This window comes from Balaenoptera ricei, chromosome 4 (assembly GCF_028023285.1).
Source record: "Balaenoptera ricei isolate mBalRic1 chromosome 4, mBalRic1.hap2, whole genome shotgun sequence".
Lineage (NCBI taxonomy): Eukaryota > Metazoa > Chordata > Mammalia > Artiodactyla > Balaenopteridae > Balaenoptera > Balaenoptera ricei.
In genome coordinates, this window is record NC_082642.1 from 92,787,673 (window position 1) to 92,810,357 (window position 22,685).

General features: G+C 35.6%; 1 protein-coding gene across 5 annotated transcripts in view; it reads right to left on the bottom strand.

Moving 5' to 3' along the window:
* Window positions 1-22,685, bottom strand: part of SEC22A (SEC22 homolog A, vesicle trafficking protein) — a 66,419-nt gene that overhangs the window by 37,504 nt on the left and 6,230 nt on the right. For all 5 annotated transcript variants that reach the window (XM_059922123.1, XM_059922122.1, XM_059922121.1 and 2 more), the window contains 3 exons: window positions 22,406-22,606; window positions 8,886-9,049; window positions 7,481-7,675 (listed from right to left, as the gene is read on the bottom strand). In XM_059922123.1, the coding sequence (XP_059778106.1) occupies window positions 7,481-7,675; window positions 8,886-9,049; window positions 22,406-22,587 (541 nt within the window). In that variant the 5' untranslated portion in view covers window positions 22,588-22,606. The remainder of the gene's footprint in view (window positions 1-7,480; window positions 7,676-8,885; window positions 9,050-22,405; window positions 22,607-22,685) is intronic.

Genomic DNA, 22,685 nt, shown 5'->3' on the forward strand with positions numbered 1-22,685 from the left:
CATATGATATCACTTATATGTGGATTCTAAAATATGACACAAATGAACATATCTACGAAACAGAAACAGACCCACAGACATAGAGAACAGACTTCTGGTAGCCAAGGTGGAAGGAGGGTGGGGGAGGGATGGACTGGGAGTTTGGGATTAGTAGATGCAAACTATTATACATAGAATGGATGAACAACAAGGTCCTACTGTATAGCACAGGGAAGTATATTCAACATCCTGTGAAAAAAAGGAAAAAAATGTGAAAAAGAATGTGTGTGTGTATATGTATGTATGTGTGTATATATATATATATATATATATAAAACTCAATCACTTTGCTGTACAGTAGAAATTAACACAACATTGTAAATCAACTATACTTCAATAGAATAAATTTAAAATATATATATAAAGCACAAAAATGTTAAAAGAAAGAAGATGGTAAAGACATACCATTCCAACACTAATTTAAAAAAAGACGATACCATGGCTATATTAATAAAGTAGACTGCAGAGCTAAGAATACTACTAGGTACGAAGAAAGTAATTTCAAAGTGACAAAGGTGTGCATGCACCAAGAGAACGAAACAATACTAAATATTTAACAAGATTTAAAATATACAAATTAAAAACAATAGACCTAAAAGGAGAAAAATATAAATTCATAAATATAGTCAGAAATTTCAACACCCCTTTCTCAATAATTAATGAAGTAGACAGAAAAATCAGAAAGATATAAAAGACTTGAACATCATCAACCAACCTGGTCTAAACGATATTAATCACTGATATTATACTGGGTGATCAGCTACCCGATAACAGTAGAATACACTTTCTTTTCAAATGAACACAGAAAAATGACTAAGATAGACTATACTCTGAGGGAATAAAACAAGTCTCAATAAATGTAAAAGGATTAAAATCATACAAAATTTGGTATCTGGCCACAATGAAACTAAATTTGAAATCAGTTAACAGAAAGACATCTGGAAAATCTCTAAATATTTAAAGCTGTGTAACACATTCCTAACAAATCCATGGATAGCAAAAGAAATCAAAAGGGAAATTAAAAAGCATTCTGAAAGTGAAAATGCAATGCATTTAAATGTATGAAATCTAGCTAAAGCAATATTTAGAGGGAAATACATAGTACTAAATGTCTGTATTAGAAAAGAAAGTTCTGAAATAAATGACCTCAACTTCTACCTTCATAACCTAGAAAAACAAAAGCAAACTAAACCCTAAGGAAGCAAAAGACAGGAAGTAATAAACATCAGAACATAAATCATGAAACAGAAACCAAAAACAATAAAATGTCAAAGAAAGCAAAAGCTGGTTCTTTAAGAAAATCAATAAAAATTATAAACTCTAGTAAGACTGATGCCAAATTTTATGCCAAAAAATTCAATAACTTAGGTGAAACAGACAGAATCCTTTAAAGAAACTACTAAAACTCAATCAAGAAGAAACAGATAACTTGAATAACCCTAAATTCACCAAAGAAACTGATTTGTGGTTAAAAACCTTACCACAAAGAAAACCAGAAGCTCGAAAGGCTTCACTTACTAAACACTTAAAGAAGAAATAAAAATTCTACAGAAACGTTTCTCAAATTTTGAAGTAGAGGGAATACCTCCCAATTTATTCTACGAGGCCAGTTCTTTCCTGATAGCAAAACCAGACAAAAAACATCACAAAAGAGGAAAACTACAAACCAATTCCCTCATGAATACAGATACACTATCTTAACAAAATTTCAGCAAATTGTATCTGACGATATATAAACAGGATAATACATCATGACCCAGTTGGGTTTATCACAGAACTGCAAGGTTTATTTAACATTTGAAAAGATAACAATGTAATTTACCACATAAAGACTTTAAAAAGAAAAATCAGACAATCATCTCAATAAATGCAGACAAAAAACATGCTGACAAAGCATCTGACAGAATTCAACTTCGGTTCCTGATAAAAACCGAATTCATCAAACTGGGAATATAAGGGAATTTTCTCAACCTGGTAAAAAGTCATCAATATAAACCCTAAGTTAACATTATATTATACTTAACTCTTTAAGACTGAGCTTTCCCTGGTAACATCAAAATCAGGAACAATGCAAGAATATCCATTCTTGCTACTTCATTCTTTTAGGATGTTTTTGTTAGGCACAGAATTCTACATTTGCAGTTATTTTCTTTTATCCTTTAGAAGATATCATTGTCTTCTGGCTTCCATGGTTCCCGAGACCATGTGTGTGTGCACACGCATGCGTATGTGTTCCTAATAGTTTGCATTCACACAGTCTAGTCTCTTCAGGAGCCTGGTTATTTATGATTGTTTGCCATTCTATTTTCAAAATCTTGTTGTAGACATAATTTAAGCTTGGGAGACTATTTCTTCCAGGAAATTTGTTTGCTTCTGCCAGGAACTCTGGAACAAAGCACTGTGTAATCAGCTCAATCTAATTCTAGAGACCAATATGATTCAAAACTAAGCTGTAGTCCTGATAAAAGCCTGTCTACTTCGTATTCCTGTCTACCCATACTCCTAGAGTGCAAACATGCAAAATCGTAAGCCAAAGCTGAAGGGTTGCTCATGAGGTTCACCACTTTGGTGGGCTCTGCTCTAATCCCTGTCTCCCAAGTCTTGAGCGGCCGTCAGCAGTTCCCTTCAGTACTGGTAAAAGCCCCAAAAGGAAAAGTAGCTCCAAACATTAGGCTCATCACCCTGAGCCTCCATTCTCCCCTGTATCCTAGTAATTCTTAGTAATCTTGTTGGATCTCCAAAGACTTCAGGAAGATTATATTTTAGATTAAATTCTGTATTATATTAGACCTATATATTCTATATAATATATACATTCCATTTAGCTTTTCTACATGTATTCAGCGGGACTATTGGTCTGAATTACCTATTCCATCATTACTGGAAGTCTTCAAAGTAATAACCCCTTCATTTATTACTGATTTTAAAAACTGAAATATAATCCAAATACAATAAAATTCACCCTTTTAAAGTGTACAATTCAGAAGTTTTTAGTATATTCACAGACTTGTACAATCATCGTCTAATTCCATAACATTTTTATCACCTTAAAAAGAAACCTCATAACCATTAATAGTTATCACTGCCTATTTCCCTCCAGCTCCCATCAACTGCTAATATACTTTCTGTCTCTATGGATTTGCCTATTCTGGACATTTTGTATAAATGAATTATAAACATGTGACCTTTTGTATCTGGCTTCTTTCACTTCTTTCATGTTTTTAATTTCACCCATGTTGTACCATGTATCAATACTTCATTCCTTTTTTATTGCTTAGTAATATTCCATTGCTTGAATATGCCATATTTTGTTTATCCATTCATCAGTTGATGTACATTTGGGTTATTTCTACTTTTTAGCTGCTATGACAATCTCTAGGTCCATCCATGTCTCTGCAAATGGCACTATTTCGTTCCTTTTTATGGCTGAGTAATATTCCATTGTATATATGTACCACATCTTTTTTATCCATTCCTCTGTCGATGGACATTTAGGTTGCTTCCATGTCCTGGCTATTGTAAACAGTGCTGCAATGAACATCGGGGTGCATGCATCCTTTCGAATTATGGTTTTCTCTGGATATATGCCCAGGAGTGGGACTGCTGGGTCATATGATAGCCCTATTTTTAGTTTTTTAAGGAACCTCCATACTGTTCTCCATAGTGGCTGCACCAATTTACAATCCCACCAACAGTGTAGGAGGGTTCCCTTTTCTCCACACCCTTTCCAGCATTTATTGTTCGTAGAATTTTTGATGATGGCCATTCTGACTGGTGTGAGATGATACCTCATTGTAGTTTTGATTTGCATTTCTCTAATAATTAGTCATGGTGAGCATCTTTTCACTTGTTTGTTGACCATCTGTATGTCTTCTTTGGAGAAATGTCTATTTAGATATTCTGCCCATTTTTTGATTGGTTGGGTTGGTTTTTTTTATACTGAGGTGCATGAGCTGTTTGTATATTTTGGAGATTAATCCCTCATCACTTGCTTCGTTTGCAAATATCTTCTCCCATTCTGAGGGTTGTCTTTTCATCTTGCTTATGGTTTCCTTTGCTGTGCAAAAGCTTTAATTAGGTCTCATTTGTTTATTTTTGTTTTTATTTTCATTACTCTAGGCAGTAGATCGAAAAAGATCTTGCTGTGATTTATGTCAGAGTGTTCTGCCTATATTTTCCTCTAAGAGTTTTTTTATAGTATCCGGCCTTACATTTAGGTCTTTAATCCATTTGGAGTTTATTTTTGTGTATGGTGTTAGGGAGTGTTCTAATTTCATTCTTTTACATGTAGTTTTCCAGTTTTCCCAGCACCACTTACTGAAGAGGCTGTCTTTTCTCCGTTGTATATTCTTGCCTCCTATGTCATAGATTTGGTGGCCACAGATGCATAGGTTTACCTCTGGACTTTCTATCCTGTTCCATTGATCTATATTTCTGTTTTTGTGCCAGTACCATACTGTTTTGATTACTGTAGCTTTGTAGTATAGTCTGAAGTCAGGGAGCCTGATTCCTCCAGCTCTGTTCTTCTTTCTCAAGATTGCTTTAGCTATTCAGGGTCTTTTGTGCTTCCATACAAATTGTAAAATTTTTTGTTCTAATTCTGTGAAAAAATGCAATTGGTAATTTGATAGAAATTGCATTGAATCTGTAGATTGCTTTGGGTAGTATAGTCATGTTCACAATATCGATTCTTCCAATCCAAGAACATGGTATATCTCTCCATCTGTGTGTGTCATCTTTGATTTCTTTCATCAGTATCTTATAGCTTTCTGAGTACAAGTCTTTTGCCTCCTTAGGTAGGTTTATTCCTAGGTATTTTATTCTTTTCGATGTGATGGTAAATGGGATTGTTTCCTTAATCTCTTTTGATCTTTCATTGTTAGTGTATAGGAATGCAAGAGATTTCTGTTTATTAATTTTGTATCCTGCAGCTTTACCAAATTCATTGATGAGCTCTAGCAGTTTTCTATTAGCATTTTTAGGATTTTCTATGTATAGTATCATGTCATTTGCAAACAGTGACAGTTTTACTTCTTCTTTTCTGATTTTAATTCCTTTTATCTTCTTCTCTGATAGCCATGGCCAGGACTTCCAAAACTATGTTGAAAAAAAGTGGTGAGTGGACATCCTTGTCTTGTTCCTGATCTTAGAGGAAATGCTTTCAGCTTTTCACCACTGAGTACGATGTTAGCTGTAGATCTGTTGAATGTGGCCTTTATTATGTTGAGGTAGGTTCCCTCTAAGCCCACTTTCTGGAGAGTTTTTATCATAAGTGAGTGTTGAACTTTGTCAAAAGCTTTTTCTGCATCTATTGAGATGATATATATACACTGTTCTATATGATCGCTTTTTAAATCACTTAGCAGAAAAGAAGAAAATGAATTTTTACTGTCTTTTATAATTACCTTTACCATTGCTCTTTGATTTTTCTTTTTTCTTCTTGGTACGGATTCAAATTATTGTCTAGGTCTTGCTTTCAAATATGAAGAACTACTGTCAGTATTTTTTTAAGGTGAGTCTGCCAGCAACAAATTCTCTCATCTTCTGCTTATCTGCAAATATCTTTATTTTACCTTTGTTTTTGAAAGAGAGCTTTGCTGAATACAGGATTCTTGGTTGAGGTTTTTTTTCTTCCTTTGAGTATTTTGAACATGTTATCCCACCGCCTTCTTGTCTCCATTGTTTCTGTTGAGAAACCAGTCGTTAATTTTGTTGGGCTAAACCTTGTAAATGACAAGCTGTTTTTCTCTTGCTGCTTTAAAGATTTTCTCCTTGTCTTTGTCTTTCAGGATTTTTAGTATGATTCATCTATTTGTGTATCCCTTGCATGTATCCTATTTGGAATTCTTTGAGCTTCCTGGAGTAGAAGATTAACATTTTTTGAGTAAGTGGAAACTTTTCAGAAACTTTTCATTATTTCTTCAAATACTTTTTCGGCTCCCCTCTCTTCTTTCCTTCTGGTTCTCCCATCATGCATATGTTAGTGTGTTTAATAGTGCCCCATATTTTTCTGAAGTTCTGTTCATTTTTCTTCATCTTTCTCTCTGCTCTTTTACTTGCATAATCTCTCTCGATCTATCTTCAAGTTTGCTAACTCTTTCTTCTGCCGGTTCAAATCTACTGTCGAGCCCAACTAGTGAATTTTTTATTTCAGTTGTATTTTTCAATTCCAGAATTTCCATTTGGTTCTTTTTCTTTATAATTTCTATCTTTTATTAATACTGTCTGTTTGATGTGACATCACCATCATACCTTCCTTACTTCTTTAATCATGGTTTTCTTTAGTTCTTTGAAGAAAATTATAATGGCTACTTTGAAGTCTTTGTCTGTTAAATCTGACATCAGATCACTCTCACAGGCAGTTTCTATTGCCTGCCTTCCCCACCATACCCCATCCCCAGTGAATGAATTATACTTTCCTTTTCTTCTGCATGTCTTGTAATTTTTTTTTTTATTGGAAGCTGGACATTTTAGATAACATATTTTAACAACTCTAAGTACTGATCCACCTCCTCTCCCCCAGGGTTTATTACTGTTATTTGCTTGTTTACTTGTTTCCTGACTAGCTGGATCATTTTAGTGAAATCTGCGTCCTCTTTTCTCCCATAATTTGTATTAATCAAACCAAATATGAAGCGTTCTGTTCAGCCTTGAATGCCATTTTTTAAAGAATACCAACAAACAAAGGCATATAAAGAGGAAGCTTCCAGGATGAGGAGGGTTTCAAATTACCAAAGGCTAAGAAAACTGGGGATATTTTATATGAAGTCAATCAGACTAATAGGATAGAAAGGACACAGAGTTGCTGACATCAAAGTTCTGGTACAGCTGAAGTCAGGGAGGGAGAGGTCACAGAACTTAGACAAATGTAGGCATTATAGGGAACAGATTTTAGCTCAAAATACAAGAAAGAATTTTTAAAATAAGCAATTCAACAACGGCATATGCTACCTTATAAAATAGCAAGGGTTCCACTTTTAAGCAGAAATTTTCAACATGTCCCAACTGTTGAGAATTGTATTCCTTGTTTGGGAGGGGATGTCTGAGTAGATGATCACATGTGCTGTGACAGTCAAGAACCCTAACCTTGAATGTAGTCATTTCTACATAATGCAAAGCACTTTACATGCCTATAGGTATATATTACAAACAAATTGTTATTCTTTTCTAGAAGAATGTGTACCAAGAAATCTTTTTGAACGTTTCCCTAGCAAAGAGTTCCTTTGAGATTGCTGTTTAAAAGCAATTGAGATTGAGATTGCTGATTAGTCACATATCTGAGAGACGACTATATAAAACACTGGGAGAAATGATTACTTTGAACTTCTACATTCTCTCATGTACTTACTTTAAAGTTTTAGAATAAATTAATTCATTTTTAAGAGCTCCTCGGTTCTTAGAAAATATTTTTTTAATGAAGTAATTGAGATCCAGAACTCACCAGAAGAAATCTTACCAGCACCTTTATAGTCAACAGAAAATGCAGATGTTACTCCATTGGCTGACCCCAGTTCACCCATGGAAATTTGATAAGGGGGCCTCAGCTTGATTTCCATCTGCATGTCAGACAGATTTATCTTTGTTGAAAGAGACCTGGGGTTATTATATCGCTGCTTGGTCCTCTGAATGAAGTTATCTATGTAAAATAAAAAATAAATTTCCTTGCAGTCATTTGTTAATTAAATCATTTGAAAGTGTGATGTTTATGTTTATGGACAGTAAATTTTGCGATAAACGGTTTAATTTGCTATCCCAAACTGTTCAATCTGTCATGGAATGTCCTAATATTATTTATGTTTATGGTTAATATATCATGGCATCATCAGTTTTTCTCACTAGAAATTATACTTTAGAAATTAATAATTATAAATATACTAAGGATTTAATATTACATGACTGTGAGAATATTTCTACTACTATATCCGCTTCAAGGAATTACTTTGAGCTTCTACAAAAAAACTAAAAACAGCTTCCTTTAAATTTAAACCAAAGTCTTCATTTTTATAGGGATTCAGATCTCATAAAATGTTAAGTCTGTCAGTATTTACCAGTTGTAATTACATTACATGACATTACATTATATAAATTAATTACATTAAAACATACACTTTAAATTGCATGTTCATATAAATCTGTTTTCTTATTTATTGCTTACACCATTGGAACAGATGTTTTAAAGAATAAATTTAATGAAAACAATAAAAGACATTTCCTAAATTTCTTCCAATTTTATTTTCACTATTTACACCTTGAATTTACTTTTTTTCCCTCTTCTACATCAGGAGTCAAGCAAACTAATGTCTATAGGCCAAATCTAGCCTGTTGATTTTTTTGTGTGTGAATAAAATGTTATTAGAATATAACTATACTCATTCATTGATGTATTGCCTATGGCTGTTTTCAAGCTATAATAGCAAGGGCTGAGTAGCTGTGACAGTGACCAAATGATCCTTAAAACCTAAAATAGTCCTAAAAGGACTATCTAGTCCTTTCCAACAAATGTCTGCCAACCTCTGTTCTACATTAAGCAGCCTAAAAATACTATCACATGAACACAAAACTCAGAACCTCTAGCTTATAAATTTCTCACTGAAAAATTATCCTCTGGAATTAATTCTTTGAACCAATCATCATGATCCTCTACACAGCTCAAACAGAATTTTTTTAATAGGCACCTAAATGAAGAAGTTGCCATAATTTATAGACCATTTGTCAAATTATTCTGTCAAAAGCAAGCTAGCAGAATTTTCTGAGTTTTCCCTCTGCCCCTCAGTATTAGATGAAAAATCATTTACGACTGAATGGAGACAGGATAATGAAAAGGAAAAAAAAAATCAGGCCCTTACCAAATTCAATGAAACAGTATGGTCTGACAGCAGTATTTGTCTTCATCATGTTATAAGTAGTAATGAACTCCTTCTGAAGCTCATCCAGGAAAGAGAAGGCCAGAACATTTGGGTAATTTTCAGTGCACAACATCATGTAGCTCACTCCCATAGAGCTAATAAAACTACAGTGTAAAAAACATTGGATTTAAAATTTCAAATTAAATCAAGGTAATGCGTTACTTCAGAAGACTGGCTCTATACACCATAAACTGCTGCTACAGAGGCAATGACGATATTAACATTTATTACATATTTCAGCAAAAAAAATTAAAGGAACCAAAATATGATACTAGTTTCAGTTGTAATTTAAAAACAGTAGACAAAAAAGTGGAATGTATTCACTTTGCCGTATAGCAGAAACTAACACAACATTGTAAATCAACTATATTCCAATAAAAATTAATTTTAAAAAAAGTGGAATGTATCTAGAGAGGAACACATACTATGATTCTAAAACTTCAGTTACTTATCACTTGCGGTAGAAATCAAGAAAGACTATTCAAACAGATAAGGGTAACAGATAGCTTAACATTTCAACCCTTCAACCTAGTGGAACTTAACACTTTTGAATCAAGAACTTTTTAGAGGTTCTGATGAAAGTTATGGACACTCTCCCCAGAAACAACCCAGAATTTGGCACACAGGTGATTACTGACCTCCTAAAGTCATCCACTGACCCCAGAATCAAATCCTCTACTCACATAATAATGAATTATGAATCATTAGGGGAAAAGAAGAGAATTTAAGAGTTCATAACAACAAACAAAAGGGAAGAGAGGAAGACTCTTGTTCACAGCAGAATGCTGAGTGACACCTGCTAAATGTGGAGACAGTGCTAGGACTGGAAAAATCAGCAGTTTGCAACCCACAGAGTAAAAATTGGATCAAGCAAGTATAATCAATGGATGCTAAATCTAGGTGGATATTTTGGTGAGGAACAGGAAATTTTGCATGGCTTTACAATGTCTTCCCATGGATTGTTTATTGGCTGTAAGGGAATTCTACTGTATTTATTATACAGTAGAAACTAGACAACACCTTGACCAAGTACTCTAACATCACTAATGAGGGGAAGATGGGCTTCCTGTGCCTCAGTAAGACATGTCAACTATGTAGTATTCTGGCTAAGAATGCACAGTCTGAATCTAGGAACATCATGAAGGAACATCAGAATAATCAACATTCTATTTTCTTTAAAGAGGGATGGGGGTGCTGTATTCTTTAAAAACCTCAATGTTGTAAACAAAGAAATAAAGGCTTTGGAAATATTTCTGATCACAGGAGGCTAAAGAGACACAACTAAATGTAATACCTAACCCTAGTCTGGATCCTGTGCCAGAGAGGGGGAAAAAATGCTGTAAAGGATATTCCTGGGTCAACTGACAAAAACGGAAAACAGGCAGTACAGTAGTTTAGGTGAAAGTATGGTATCAATATTAAATTTAATAGACCTGATAACTGTACTATAGTTAAGTAAGAGAATATCCCTAATCTTAGAAAATACACTTTGAAGTAGTTAGGAATAAAGGGGCATGGTATTTGTAAGTTTCTCTCAAATGATTCAGACAAAAATAAATCAGACAGATAGATAGGTAGACAGATAAAACAATAAAGCAAACGGGGTAAAATGTTAACAAAAGGTGAGTCTGGGAACAAGTATTATTTGTAATTTTCTTATTTGTACAACTTCTCTGAAAGTTTGAAAGTATTTCTAAATAACAAGTTAAAAATTAAAAACAAAAATGTTTAAATTAACCATCTTCTATTGAAAAAAAAAACTTTCTAAAATAAAGTATACACTCCCCTGTAACAAGCAGAGTATGGGACAAAAATTAACCCTTTTTAACGAGTCACTTAAACATTCTTTCATGGTACTACCAACATAGCTCTGGTCTAGATCAAGGGGAGCAAACAGAGCATACAGGCTGTAACTCCCACTCCCATGCCAGACACTGCTAATCTATCACAGCAATTTTTACTGCCAAACCCTGATCCATGTTGGAGTCCCCCTCTCCCCTCTTTTCTCTAATACTGTAGTAGCAGAATTTATTTATTATTTTTAATTTAACTTTTAAAATAAATATATTCACATGACTCAAATTTTAAAAGAATGAAAAATGAAAGGAAATACTATACTTGAAGTCTTATTCCCCCCTCTGCTCACAGATAGCCAGTTCTCTGTCCCTCTGGCAACTCATGTTATTATTAATTTCGTATGTATCCTTCCAGTGAGAGTTTATGCATATGCAAGCAAATGTACATATATCTTTCTTTCTTAAAAGACCATCCAAGGCAGTCAAATGATGAGGGGTTGGCACCTATTAATCGTCTATTATTAACAGTGTGGGATATACTACTAGTGAAATTGTGCTGATCTTATGCTTCTGGAATAAGTGGAACTTCAGAAAGGAATTCCAGGTTAACACATAGTCATTTCATGCAATGTTTTTCCAACTGCAAGTTGTGACCCACTAGTAGATGATAAAATTAGTTTAGTGAATTACACACAGCATTTTCTTAAAAATGGAAATAGAATATAACAGAAAATACCGGAATGTTTATTGCTTCATAAAACTTTTGTTTATCCTATTTGTATGTTAAGTAATGGTCACAAAGTAAAATGCATCTCTTCTTATGGGTCACAGTCAAAAAAGTTTAGCCATAACATACTGTATTTTCCTACAAAACTGACAACTAAATAAAAAATCAAAGTATGATTTTCCCAAGTACTTTTCCCTTTCCAAAATAATCTTCACTGTCATTATCAAAATGACATGTCATTAGCATTCAAATATATCTTACAATAACTTGAATTGGGATAAAACACAATTGGTGACTGGCTTCTACACGCTTGGAACTTCTAAGTGGCTAGCTAGGAGTTATTTCACTGTCCTTCAATAAGATGACTGACGCTTTTAGACTCCATCTTTTGTGCTATAACAGGGTTTTACTGTACTTCCATATTAATAAGAGTGAACCACAGACACCTACGTGAGTTTATCCCAAATGGTTTTTCTTGCTTGCGCTCAATCTAACTGGAGAATTTATTGTGAAATTAAAAAAAAAAAAAATCCTATGTTTTTAAGATTGTATGTTAACGTTTTCAGAAAGTCTTTATTCCAAAGTCTTTATTTTTCTATAAATGCATGATATTCTCTGAAAACGCTATATTCTATAGTATTATGACTTTTCATAGTGAATTTACCTTTACAATGTTGTCTTTATTTGAAATGCAAAGCCAGTTTTCCAAAAGTACATACAGCTCTGTCGATTTACCTTTGTTATCAAAAGTTCTGCTTTTTCATATCACTGGGACAAACTGAAAGACTCCTACCATCGCACTGAGGACTACTCACATGAAATAGTCTAACGTCACTAGAGGCATGCCAGTTTGTGCAGCCTTTAGCCTGTCCATCAGGTTCATTTAGTTCACTTGTTATAGACAATCTGGCTGTTATCCTTCTGCCTTGATGAGGAGGAAGAAAAGAAGTAGTAGTAATAGTAACAGTAGCAGGTACGGTTTACTGACCACTTAGTATGAACTAGGCCCTTTGCTAAATGTATTACATATTTTATCTAATTTCATTCTTACTTTATTGTAAACAAAGCACCTGTTATTTTTCTTCATGTAACTAACCCAGCTCGTACTTATATATTTGTATGTTTGTTGTAATGTCTCTCTCACTAATATCTATGCTCCATGAGAGCAGGGATGATTTCTTTATGGTTCACCACTGTATTCTTAGCATCCAGAATATTATGTCTAGTACACAATAAGTGCTCAGTAAATTAGTAAATAAATGAGTGCACAGAAGGCATCATTCATTTACTCATTTATACCTAATTTGTTTAGTATATTGTGCACAGATAATTGCACAGCTCAGTGGTATCTACACAAAGAAGAAGATCAATAAATACTTGACAAATGACAGAAGAGAGTAGAACTTCACCTGCTCTTCCAGGTCAGTGTTACCTGAAGGCTTGAGTTCAGATCACTGAGTCTTCAACATCCCCCTACTTAAAACACAGGGCTGTTCTCAGGGACCATGTAGAATTACTCACCTCTGCAGTGAGTACCTCCAGATGGTTATAAAGGTCTAACAAGTATGTCTGCTTTCCTTTTATCACTGTCATTACTAATCCCACAACAATAAGAAGTCTTCTTTTCTCCACCTTGAGCACAATTCTTAAATTGCCATTGTTTTCTTCCTACTTTGCTCTAATTTCCTTTTTCTTTTTTATTTCCTTCCACTTCTGTGCTTTGGGACCAATGGGATTTGATCTCTATAGCTACTGCCTTTCTTCTGGCCAAGGAATTTATCCAACCTCATTACATCTTTGGTTCCTCTCCACAGCACACACACTAGGAACTTCTTTAGGGCCTTCCAAGATCAAGTGTGCCTTGAACAGGTAAAGCTGGTGGAAGTTCAAACTCCAGGTAAGAAGGATTTACCTCTTTCAATCACTTTGTTTAAAAGCTAATTTTATCATGTATCCAAGCAGGCCATACCTCAAGCGATTCCTAAAGTCCAACAAAACGAATAAGTGGTTTAAGACGTTAAACTTTTCCTGGTATCTAATTTTATTTATGAAACGTCAAAAAAATTTTAGACATCACCAATTAAACACCGACATTATTAGGACTTGATGGCTTGCTGTACCAAACTAAATAATAAGTGAAAACGATGATCTTCCCCACAGCAAATAATAGAGCACCTAGCATATGTCCAGCATTCTACTCTATAGGTTCTGATGTCAAAGACCAAGTCCCTGCCTGCCAGGCGCCTACAATTAGCTACTGGGAATACACTTAAAACGATATACAAAACAAGATTAAAGAAACAAAACTGAATTTTTTAGCATGCCAAATGACAAAGTATACAGCAAACTATTTATAAATTGAAACAGCAATAATATTTGTATTACATATAGTTTTCATTCTGCTACTGTATCATGGCACACTGGAAATCTGCTTATCCTTTGTAGTCATATTTACCCAGTAAATAGCTTTCCTGGGTGAAGAAAAGTTCTCCAGTAGGACATGAAATCTCTAATCTACTCTTAAAATTGCTAAGCATAAGAAAAATTTTATTTTCGAAAGGGAACCTTCCATACTGAACTCCATTCCCTAAAATAAAGCGTTTACACTTTTAAATATAAAAAAGGGTTTGATGGCCTGTTAATAGTGTTCTGCAAGTACATTAACTCTTTCAATCTATCCTGGCATGCGGAAATTATTTGTATAAAGACGTATTATTTCTTGCTTAAAAATATGGGGGGATTTTTCAAAAAATAAAACACAGATCCATATCTCAAAAAAAAAAAAAGGGTTTGATGTTATGAAAGTCAGTATACCTTATGAATTTATTATCACCAAATACATCTGATGAGAAACAAGGTGAAAACAAGACTTCGCCATCAGTAGGACAGTAAGGTGATAAGAACCAGAAAGAGAACTCAGTAACACTGAGTGTCTGCCATGAGCAGCATTCTACCAGGAACTTCGTATTTTCTCACTTTTTCCTCTCTTAGGTAGCCAACCTTCAATTACCCTCCAATGGTGAAGAGCTAAATACATTATCCCATAAATAAAAGACCCATTTTAGTCACTAATTTAAACCTCATTAAATAAGAAAATATGTATAAATATGTAATATGCCAAGTGATAGCAACTTATAACAGTAAGCTAAAGGAGAATCAGATGATTTTAAGCAGCCAAAGGTGATTACACCATCAAAACCTTGGATACAAAATTTGCCTTTGACATCCTTCATTTTCTTTTTCTGCAGAGTTAATCTCCTGATTCACCCTTTCCCACTAACCCTAATACCTTCACACCTTCACACACCAGAGAATAAAGATCCTGACTTTTTTTAGATAACCAATCGTAGATAGTCCCTCATTTGCCTGTTAGTTGTATTCCAGAAGTTTACTGCACCTACAGAACTATATTGTAAGAGTAATTAGATTCCTAGACCAGTTCATAAGGGCCTATTTAACATACGTGGTGCTGAAAAGCTGTGGATTTTACCATAATAAATGGTAGAAAAGTGATATGATGCTAATAATGAGACAAAACACAGGTTACATTCTTCCCTCAAGTGGTCTGGTAGCTACTGGTGGGTTGCATTCCCCTGTCACACCCACTCCCCACCAAACACCTTGTCTTCAATGAGACAATGCTATCTCATCAATTTTAGACTTCACACATACTCTGTTCCTCATCATTTCTCAACCAAAAAAGGGGGGAGGGTAGTTTCACTTAATTCTCTTCCCTGGTTAATTTCGCTGTCCATAAAATGAAAAGAATTAGGAGAATTAGGAATGCACCCTGTCAAGAAAGAGGTTAAGGGTAAAAGGAGGTAACTCAATCTTTTACCAGAGAATAATGTGAATGCTGAAGCAAAAAGACTGTATGGCTGTATGGGGCTTCCCTGCTGGCACAGTGGTTAAGAATCTGCCTGCCAATACAGAGGATGTGGGTTGGAGCCCTGGTCTGGGAAGATCCCACATGCTGCAGAGCAACTAAGCCCGTGAGCCTCAACTACTGAGCCTGCGCTCTAGAGCCCATGAGCCACAACTACTGAGGCTGCGTGCCACAACTACTGAAGCCCACGTGCCTAGAGCCTGTGCTCTGCAACAAGAAAAGCCACTGCAATGAGAAGCCCGCGAACCGCAATGGAGAGTAGCCCCTGCTCGGCGCAACTAGAGAAAGCCTGCGCTCAGCAACGAAGACCCAACGCAGCCATAAATAAATAAATAAATAAATACATTTATTAAAAAAAAAAAGACTGTATGTCAGATATACCATTTAGTAGCTTTGTGACTTTGAACAAGTTTCTTTACACCCCTAAGTCTCAGTTCCCTCATCTGAAAATAGGGGTGGTAGTACTATAATGGCTATCTGCCCAGCGTCCCTTCTCCCCTTCCCTTTGGAGAACTATTTCCAGCCCCACCACCTATTCTATATGGCTTTGATAAAGCTTCCCATCAAACGGGTGGGCATGTAATCCAGGCCAGGCCAACTAAGAGTACCTTAGCCCTCCAACCACAATGTTAGTCCAGAAATGGGCCATGACACAGCAAGGCCAACTGAAGTCCTTTTCTTGAAACATGGAGGCAGTGGGGTTGCCCAGCTGGAATGAAGTAAGCCTGGAGCTACCTGTGCAGTGTCTTCCAATATGTGCAGAATATCTATCTGCAAAAGGAAAGACTGGAGAAATGAGAGAAAGATTCCTGTTAACATCTGATTCCCTGGCTCCAGCCAACTAGGTAAAAGGCCTATCCTTCACAATACCCTTTTTTTGCTTAAGCTAGTGTGAGTTGTGTTTTTGCCCTTGGCAATGGGGAAAAGTTCTATTTAAAAGCCATTCACAGAGCTGTTGCAAAATTTAATGAAAAGTAACTAAACTGCCTGGCCATTGCAGGTACTTAATAACTGGGTCCTTGTTGAAGTTGTTACTCCCGTAATCAGAAAATACCACCAAAGAGTGAAAGGAAAGCCAGAAACAAAAACCAAAAGGCAGGTAAGTCTAAAACAGCATTCCTGGCTGCAGGTAGCAGTCTGGGGACAAATATGAAGAAAGTGACTCCCCAGGTAAGGAGAGAACCTATGAAGCTCACAGCCATTATCAGACTTCAAATGAATTTACTGTGAAAGAACTAAGGAATTTCACTTCTTGCACTAGAACTCACAACAGAGTATGACTGACCTCCCAAAGTGTTTGTCTTTTCATAAGATCAGTGTCTCAACATTTATCAAAATGCACAACTATGATTTTTAAACACCTAAAACCAATCTCTAAGTTTTAAGATCTCATAAGACACAACTTAATTTTCATATGGTTCATAATTATTGCTTTAGTCACTGTTGTTTCCTAAGTAGTAACATAAGTTTATCTATTAAACATTTATTACAATTTAAGTATCCTTCAACTAATAAAACAGATGAATTCCTTAAAATTTTATACAGAGAATTATAATATCACTATGTAATGTGAAAAGAAATCACAAAACTGGATTATCCACCCACCCCCACCCCCAATCAATAAGTCAAGTTGAAGAATATTGGAGAAAATGAAGACTTAACTCCATTGCACTCAGAATCCTGACATACCCCACAAACAACCATCCCTCATGTAACAGCTACTATGATATATGCAAGGCATTGTGCCAGCAAAAGCCAGGCTCCACAAAATGTGCTCCATTAGCTGAACTGAATTATTCAGCTACTACAATCTGATGAAATTCATCTTTTTCCCAATACGTAGGGGGAGAAAATGAAAGGAATTTTCGCAATTTTAAATGTTACCTATTTTTTTTTCTTAAAACTTTGGACTTCCTTTACCAATTCAACTAGAATCTAATGTGAGGTACCATCTGATTTAGCACATAATCAGACACTTAGCTTTGCTTCTCAGAGGTATTCTGCAAAGAGCCCCTCAATTTCTGTACAAATTTGAAAACCACAATGCTAAGAGATGAGGAATCAAAAATAATATAAGCCAGGGCACATCAACTATCTCAATGAGTTACAACCTAGTTGTAGAGAGTGGATATAGAAATTTTAAAAAATATTAAGAAAAAAATGATGAAAAAGTCAGTCAACAAGTTCTACAGGCAATCCGTGAAGGGAGTAAGATCACTAAAGAAATTATTGGGTTGGCCAAAAGTTCCATTTGGTTTTTTCCGTAAGATGGCTCTAGTAGCACTTAGTTGTCTTTAACTTCATTCGAAACAATTTTGTTAGGTTGTGTGTGACAGCTGTCATATCAGCGTACATTTAAAGAAAGACTTATCAAAGTTGGTGAATTTTTGCGTAGCCATTTTAATATTGAAGATGGAAGAAAAAAGAGCACCATTTTCAGCATATTTTGTTTTATTATTCAAGAAGGGTAAAAACGCAACCGAAATGCAAAAGAAGATTTGTGCAACGTATGGAAAAGGTGCTGAGACTGATCAGACGCGTCAAAAGTAGTCTGCGAAGTTTTGTGCTGGAGATTTCTCACTGGACGATGCTCCACAGTCAGGTAGACCAGTTGAAGTTGATAGCAATCAAATTGACACATTAATTGAGAATAATCAACATTATACCATGCAGGAGGTAGCCAACAGACTCAAAATATCCAAATCAAGTGTTGAAAAGCATTTGCACCAGCTTGGTTATGTTCATCACTTTGATGTTTGGGTTCCACAAAAGTTAAGTGAAAAAAACTTTCTTGACTGTATTTCTGCATACAATTCTCTACTTAAACATAATGAAAACGTTCTGTTTTGAAAACAAATTGTGATGGGTGATGAAAAGCGGATACTGTACAATAACGTGGAATGGAAGAGATCGTGGGGCAAGCGAAACGAACCGCCACCAACCACACCAAAGGCCAGTCTTCATCCAAAGAAGGTGATGTTGTATATATATGGTGGAATTGGAAGGGAGTCCTCTATTATGAGCTTCTTCTGGAAAACCAAACTATTAATTCCAACAAGTACTGCTCCCAGTTAGACCAACGGTAAGCAGCACTCCACGAAAAGCGTCCGGAATTAGTCAACAGAAAACGCATAACCTTCCATCAGGATAACGCAAGACCGCATGTTTCTTTGATGACCAGGCAAAAACTGTTATGGCTTGGCTGGGAAGTTCTGATTCATCTGCTGTAGTCACCAGACGTTGCAGCTTCGGATTTCCATTTATTTAGGTGTTTACAAAATTCTCTTAATGGAAAAAATTTCAATACCCTGGAAGACCATAAAAGGCATCTGGAACAGTTCTTTGCTCAAAAAGATAAAAAGTTTTGTGAAGATGGAATTATGAAGTTGCCTGAAAAAATGACAGAAGGTAGTGGAACAAAAGGGTGAATACGTTGTTCAATAAAGTTCTTGGTGAAAATGAGTCTTTTATTTTTGCTTAAAAAACTGAAGGCACTTTTTGGCCAACCCAATAAATAGTAGTAATGAGGCAGAAGGTGATTCAAAAGACACAAGCTATAAGCTGGGCTTTGAAAGAAAGAGAAGCATTTAAAAACATGGCTGAGAAAGCAGATTGGTGCCAGCTTCATGCTGTGCTACAACAACTACTGCAGATCTGTGAGTTTTATCTGGCAAACTCATGGTGGTTAAAAAAAAGAGGTGTCCTATGAGAATTTTAAATAAGTCAGGTAACACATAAATTCCCAATTTTATATATTTCAGGCTGAATTTATTGTCATATAGCATAAAAACCTCAATAAACTAGAAACCAACTAACAAGACTTCCAATCAATAATAGAAAATATATGAAATCCAGGTTCTTGTCAGGAACTAGAACTGAAAATTCTCTGTTATTCAATCCTTTTTTAAAACTTGTCTACAAAAATACACAAGGAGGCTTTTCTATGTGTGGTTCTGGCGGCCATGTAATCTATTTAATCCTTTAGACATTTCTAAATTGTATTCTTAGATCAGGCTGATTAGACCTCTGCTGATTCACCCCACTCCTAAATTCACTAATAAATTGCTTTTTGCATCATGCTATTTGTTTACACTAAGGAATATTATAAGAAAAATCATAAAAAGCTCATTGTTATGGTTCCTGGAAGAATGCTATCCGAATTCTGTCTCTCTTTATGTATATCAGGTTTCAGTAACATGAAAAGCAACGTTTTTTTCCAATGGATACTGTGAATCCTATAAATGATCCATTATCCCCCTTTGTTTTGGTCCCAAGGAAGTTCAGAACAATGTTTGTAGCCCTTTTCTAAAAAATGAACAAACTACATAGTTTGCATCTCCAGAAAAAAATGTTACTTCAGTTTATTATTCTATGTTTATTTTTTCGTTCACATGATTCCCTTACCTGTACTCTTGAATTTTTTTTTTAATTGCCTCACATCCTTTGTGGAATAACATGGGGTGCAAATAAATAATACAAAATCTAGAATTCACAACAATTAAACAGCATTGGGCACTGGAGGGGTGTTAACACTTTACTACATTCTACTCTACTTTTAAGACAACAGGTAGAGGAACAAAAAACATTTGCAAAGAAGTTTTTTTTTTTTTTTTTAAAGTCCAGGATATCTGCCAGAATTAATACACATTCAAGCCAATCTTCTGTAATGCTGGTATCTGTCTACAACACTATACGATAACTGAAACTCAGAACACTACACCCAGAGCACTAAAAGAGCCTATTAAATATCAGAATGCTTCAGGCTTTTTCTTCAAAAAATAGAAGTACACTGAGACATCGTTTTAGATATATTTTAACTACCATGACCACCACCACATTTTCTAGTTAAAACTCTCAGAAAACCCAATTAAAGATAATACCTATTATCCCAGGTAATCCAAGTAAATATGGACCTTCTCTAAGGTTCTATTCTGGGCCTCTCTGAAACTCAGTGGGCATTTCTACCCTCACAGTTTCAATTTCTATGTGAATGATTCCAAAATCTCTATCCCACCTCAACTGGACACCTTGTCACAACCTCAATTAAAATGCTCAAAATGGAGCTTCACTGTCTTCTTCTTCTCCCTTACCCCATAAGCAACCCTTTCCAAAGATCTCATTCTGTCCAATTCCAATTCCAAGTCATCTTTGTCCCTTCCTTCTATTCATCTCTGGTATTCTATCTTATCAGGCTCAACCGTTTCTTCTTCTGAAGCGTCTTTCTGGTTGGCATTTTCTTTTTCATTTGCACTTGTATGTTACTAGTTCAGGCCCTAATTATAAGTTGACGCCTCTCCTCTCCTCAGACTTTCCATTTCACCCTCTATTTCACCGTCTCAGCACTGCTTTTTATCAAGTCATTTCCCTCAGTCCTGCAGTAGGAGTTTCCTATAACCTATTACATCATCAAAGTGACATCCCTCAACCTGAACTTGCAGGGAAATCCAGGATCTGGTCCCATGCTAAGTATCTCACATTTCCCATAACTATCCCTAAATCACCATTCACTACACCAGGCCAAGCAGGTTAATGCACCTACCATGCTAAGTCACAGTCTTTACTTTTTCCACCTCCTCTCTACACCTGGAATTGCCCTCCTCTCTGCCTTAGCCAAATCTTACTAATTCTCCAGGACATGGCTCATGTCTCATCTCAGTAACGAAGCCCTCTCCTTAACATCACATATGGACTCTGTTCTTATCTGATTTCCCACTGTATGCACAATCAGTATCAAATTGCTCGAGTTAATTGTTCTCTGTTTCATGTGTATGCTCTCCCACTTGGTCTCATCTATTCCCATGGTTTTAATTATAAACTGTAAGCTGACTTCCAAATCTACATCTCCACACTTGTCCTTCTCTTCACTAAACTTAAGACTTATACATCCAACTGCCTACCTGAAGTCCCCTTTGGATGTTTAATGGACATCCAGACTTAACAGTCCAACAGAACTCTTGATTTTTACCACTGAAACACATATCCTCCAGTCTTGCTCATTTCAGTCCCATTATCCAAGTAATTACGGACATTCTTTAGGCCAAAAATCTAGAGGTAACTCTGATTATTCTCTTTCCCTCACATTCCACTTCAATCCATTAGGAAGATTTGTTGGTACTGCTCCCAAAATACAGCCCAAATCCAACCCTTTCTCATCCTTACCACTCTTATTCAAGTTATAAGCATCACCTCTACCTGAACTTCTCTAAGAGTCTCCTAAATGATCTCTCTGCTTCCACTCTTAGAGCTCATTCTTCATATAGCAGCCAGGATGATCTACTCAAACCCAAAATTAGGTTTTATATCTCTCCAGCTTAAAACTCTCCAATGGCTTCCTATTACATTAAACTCAATCCAAACCCCTTATCATAGCCTAGAAGGCCCTACGTAACCTGTCCCATTCCTACCTTTCTAACCTCACCTTCCACCACTCTATTAATTGTCCGTATTGCTTCATTGTCTTGGTTTTCTTTCCATCCCTTGATCTGTAGTGAAGGCTTTCTGCACTGGCTATCATCTCTGCCTTGACCTTCATCCACTGCATTCTTAAGACTGCCGTCTTTCACATCTTTTAGGTCTCTGTTCAAATGTAACCCTCTCAGAGAGGCCCTTGACCACCAAAAAGTCACTATTCCATTGCCCAGTTTTACTTTCTTTATTTACAATAAATAGTGATGAGCACCATCCCCTCACTAGGATGTAAACTTATTAAATTCATTGAGGGCAGATATCAGGTATGACTTTTTATATTTCCCATGACAGTTTTCCTGGGCATGTAAGAACACCAATAAATATCTAATATCAATTATAAGATAGACTATCTGTAATCTGCAAAACTATAAAATTTTCTAAAGCCAGACATAAACACAGAGAAACTATAAAAAGGGTGATGACATGATGAATACTATTTAGTATAAGTTCAGAACCACATGATTCTTGACTTGAAAAGTTCTCCTAAACTAATCAAACACTAATTTCTATTTAGACCACTTAAATTTCATTAAAATGACAACCACTAAGCAAATGATTCTAATGGAGCAAACCGATGTCTTACTTAATGTTATAATGTCCAGTTTTCAGCGTACATCTATCAGGAAGCTGAGCCAGTTTTCTCGAGAGCTTTTTAAAATACTTTCTGCACTCCTGCATGCCTGTGCCTTGTTCATAGTCAGTAGAAGCAGAAAGTGGCAGTCCATCTCTGACACGAATGACTGAGGCAGATAAAATCATAGACATTTCAACTGACAGAGAAGACCTAAAACAAAATGAACAATTTGGGTTAGGCAAGAAATTAAAGCCAAAGCTGATAAACACAGTGCAAAAATGTGTAACTC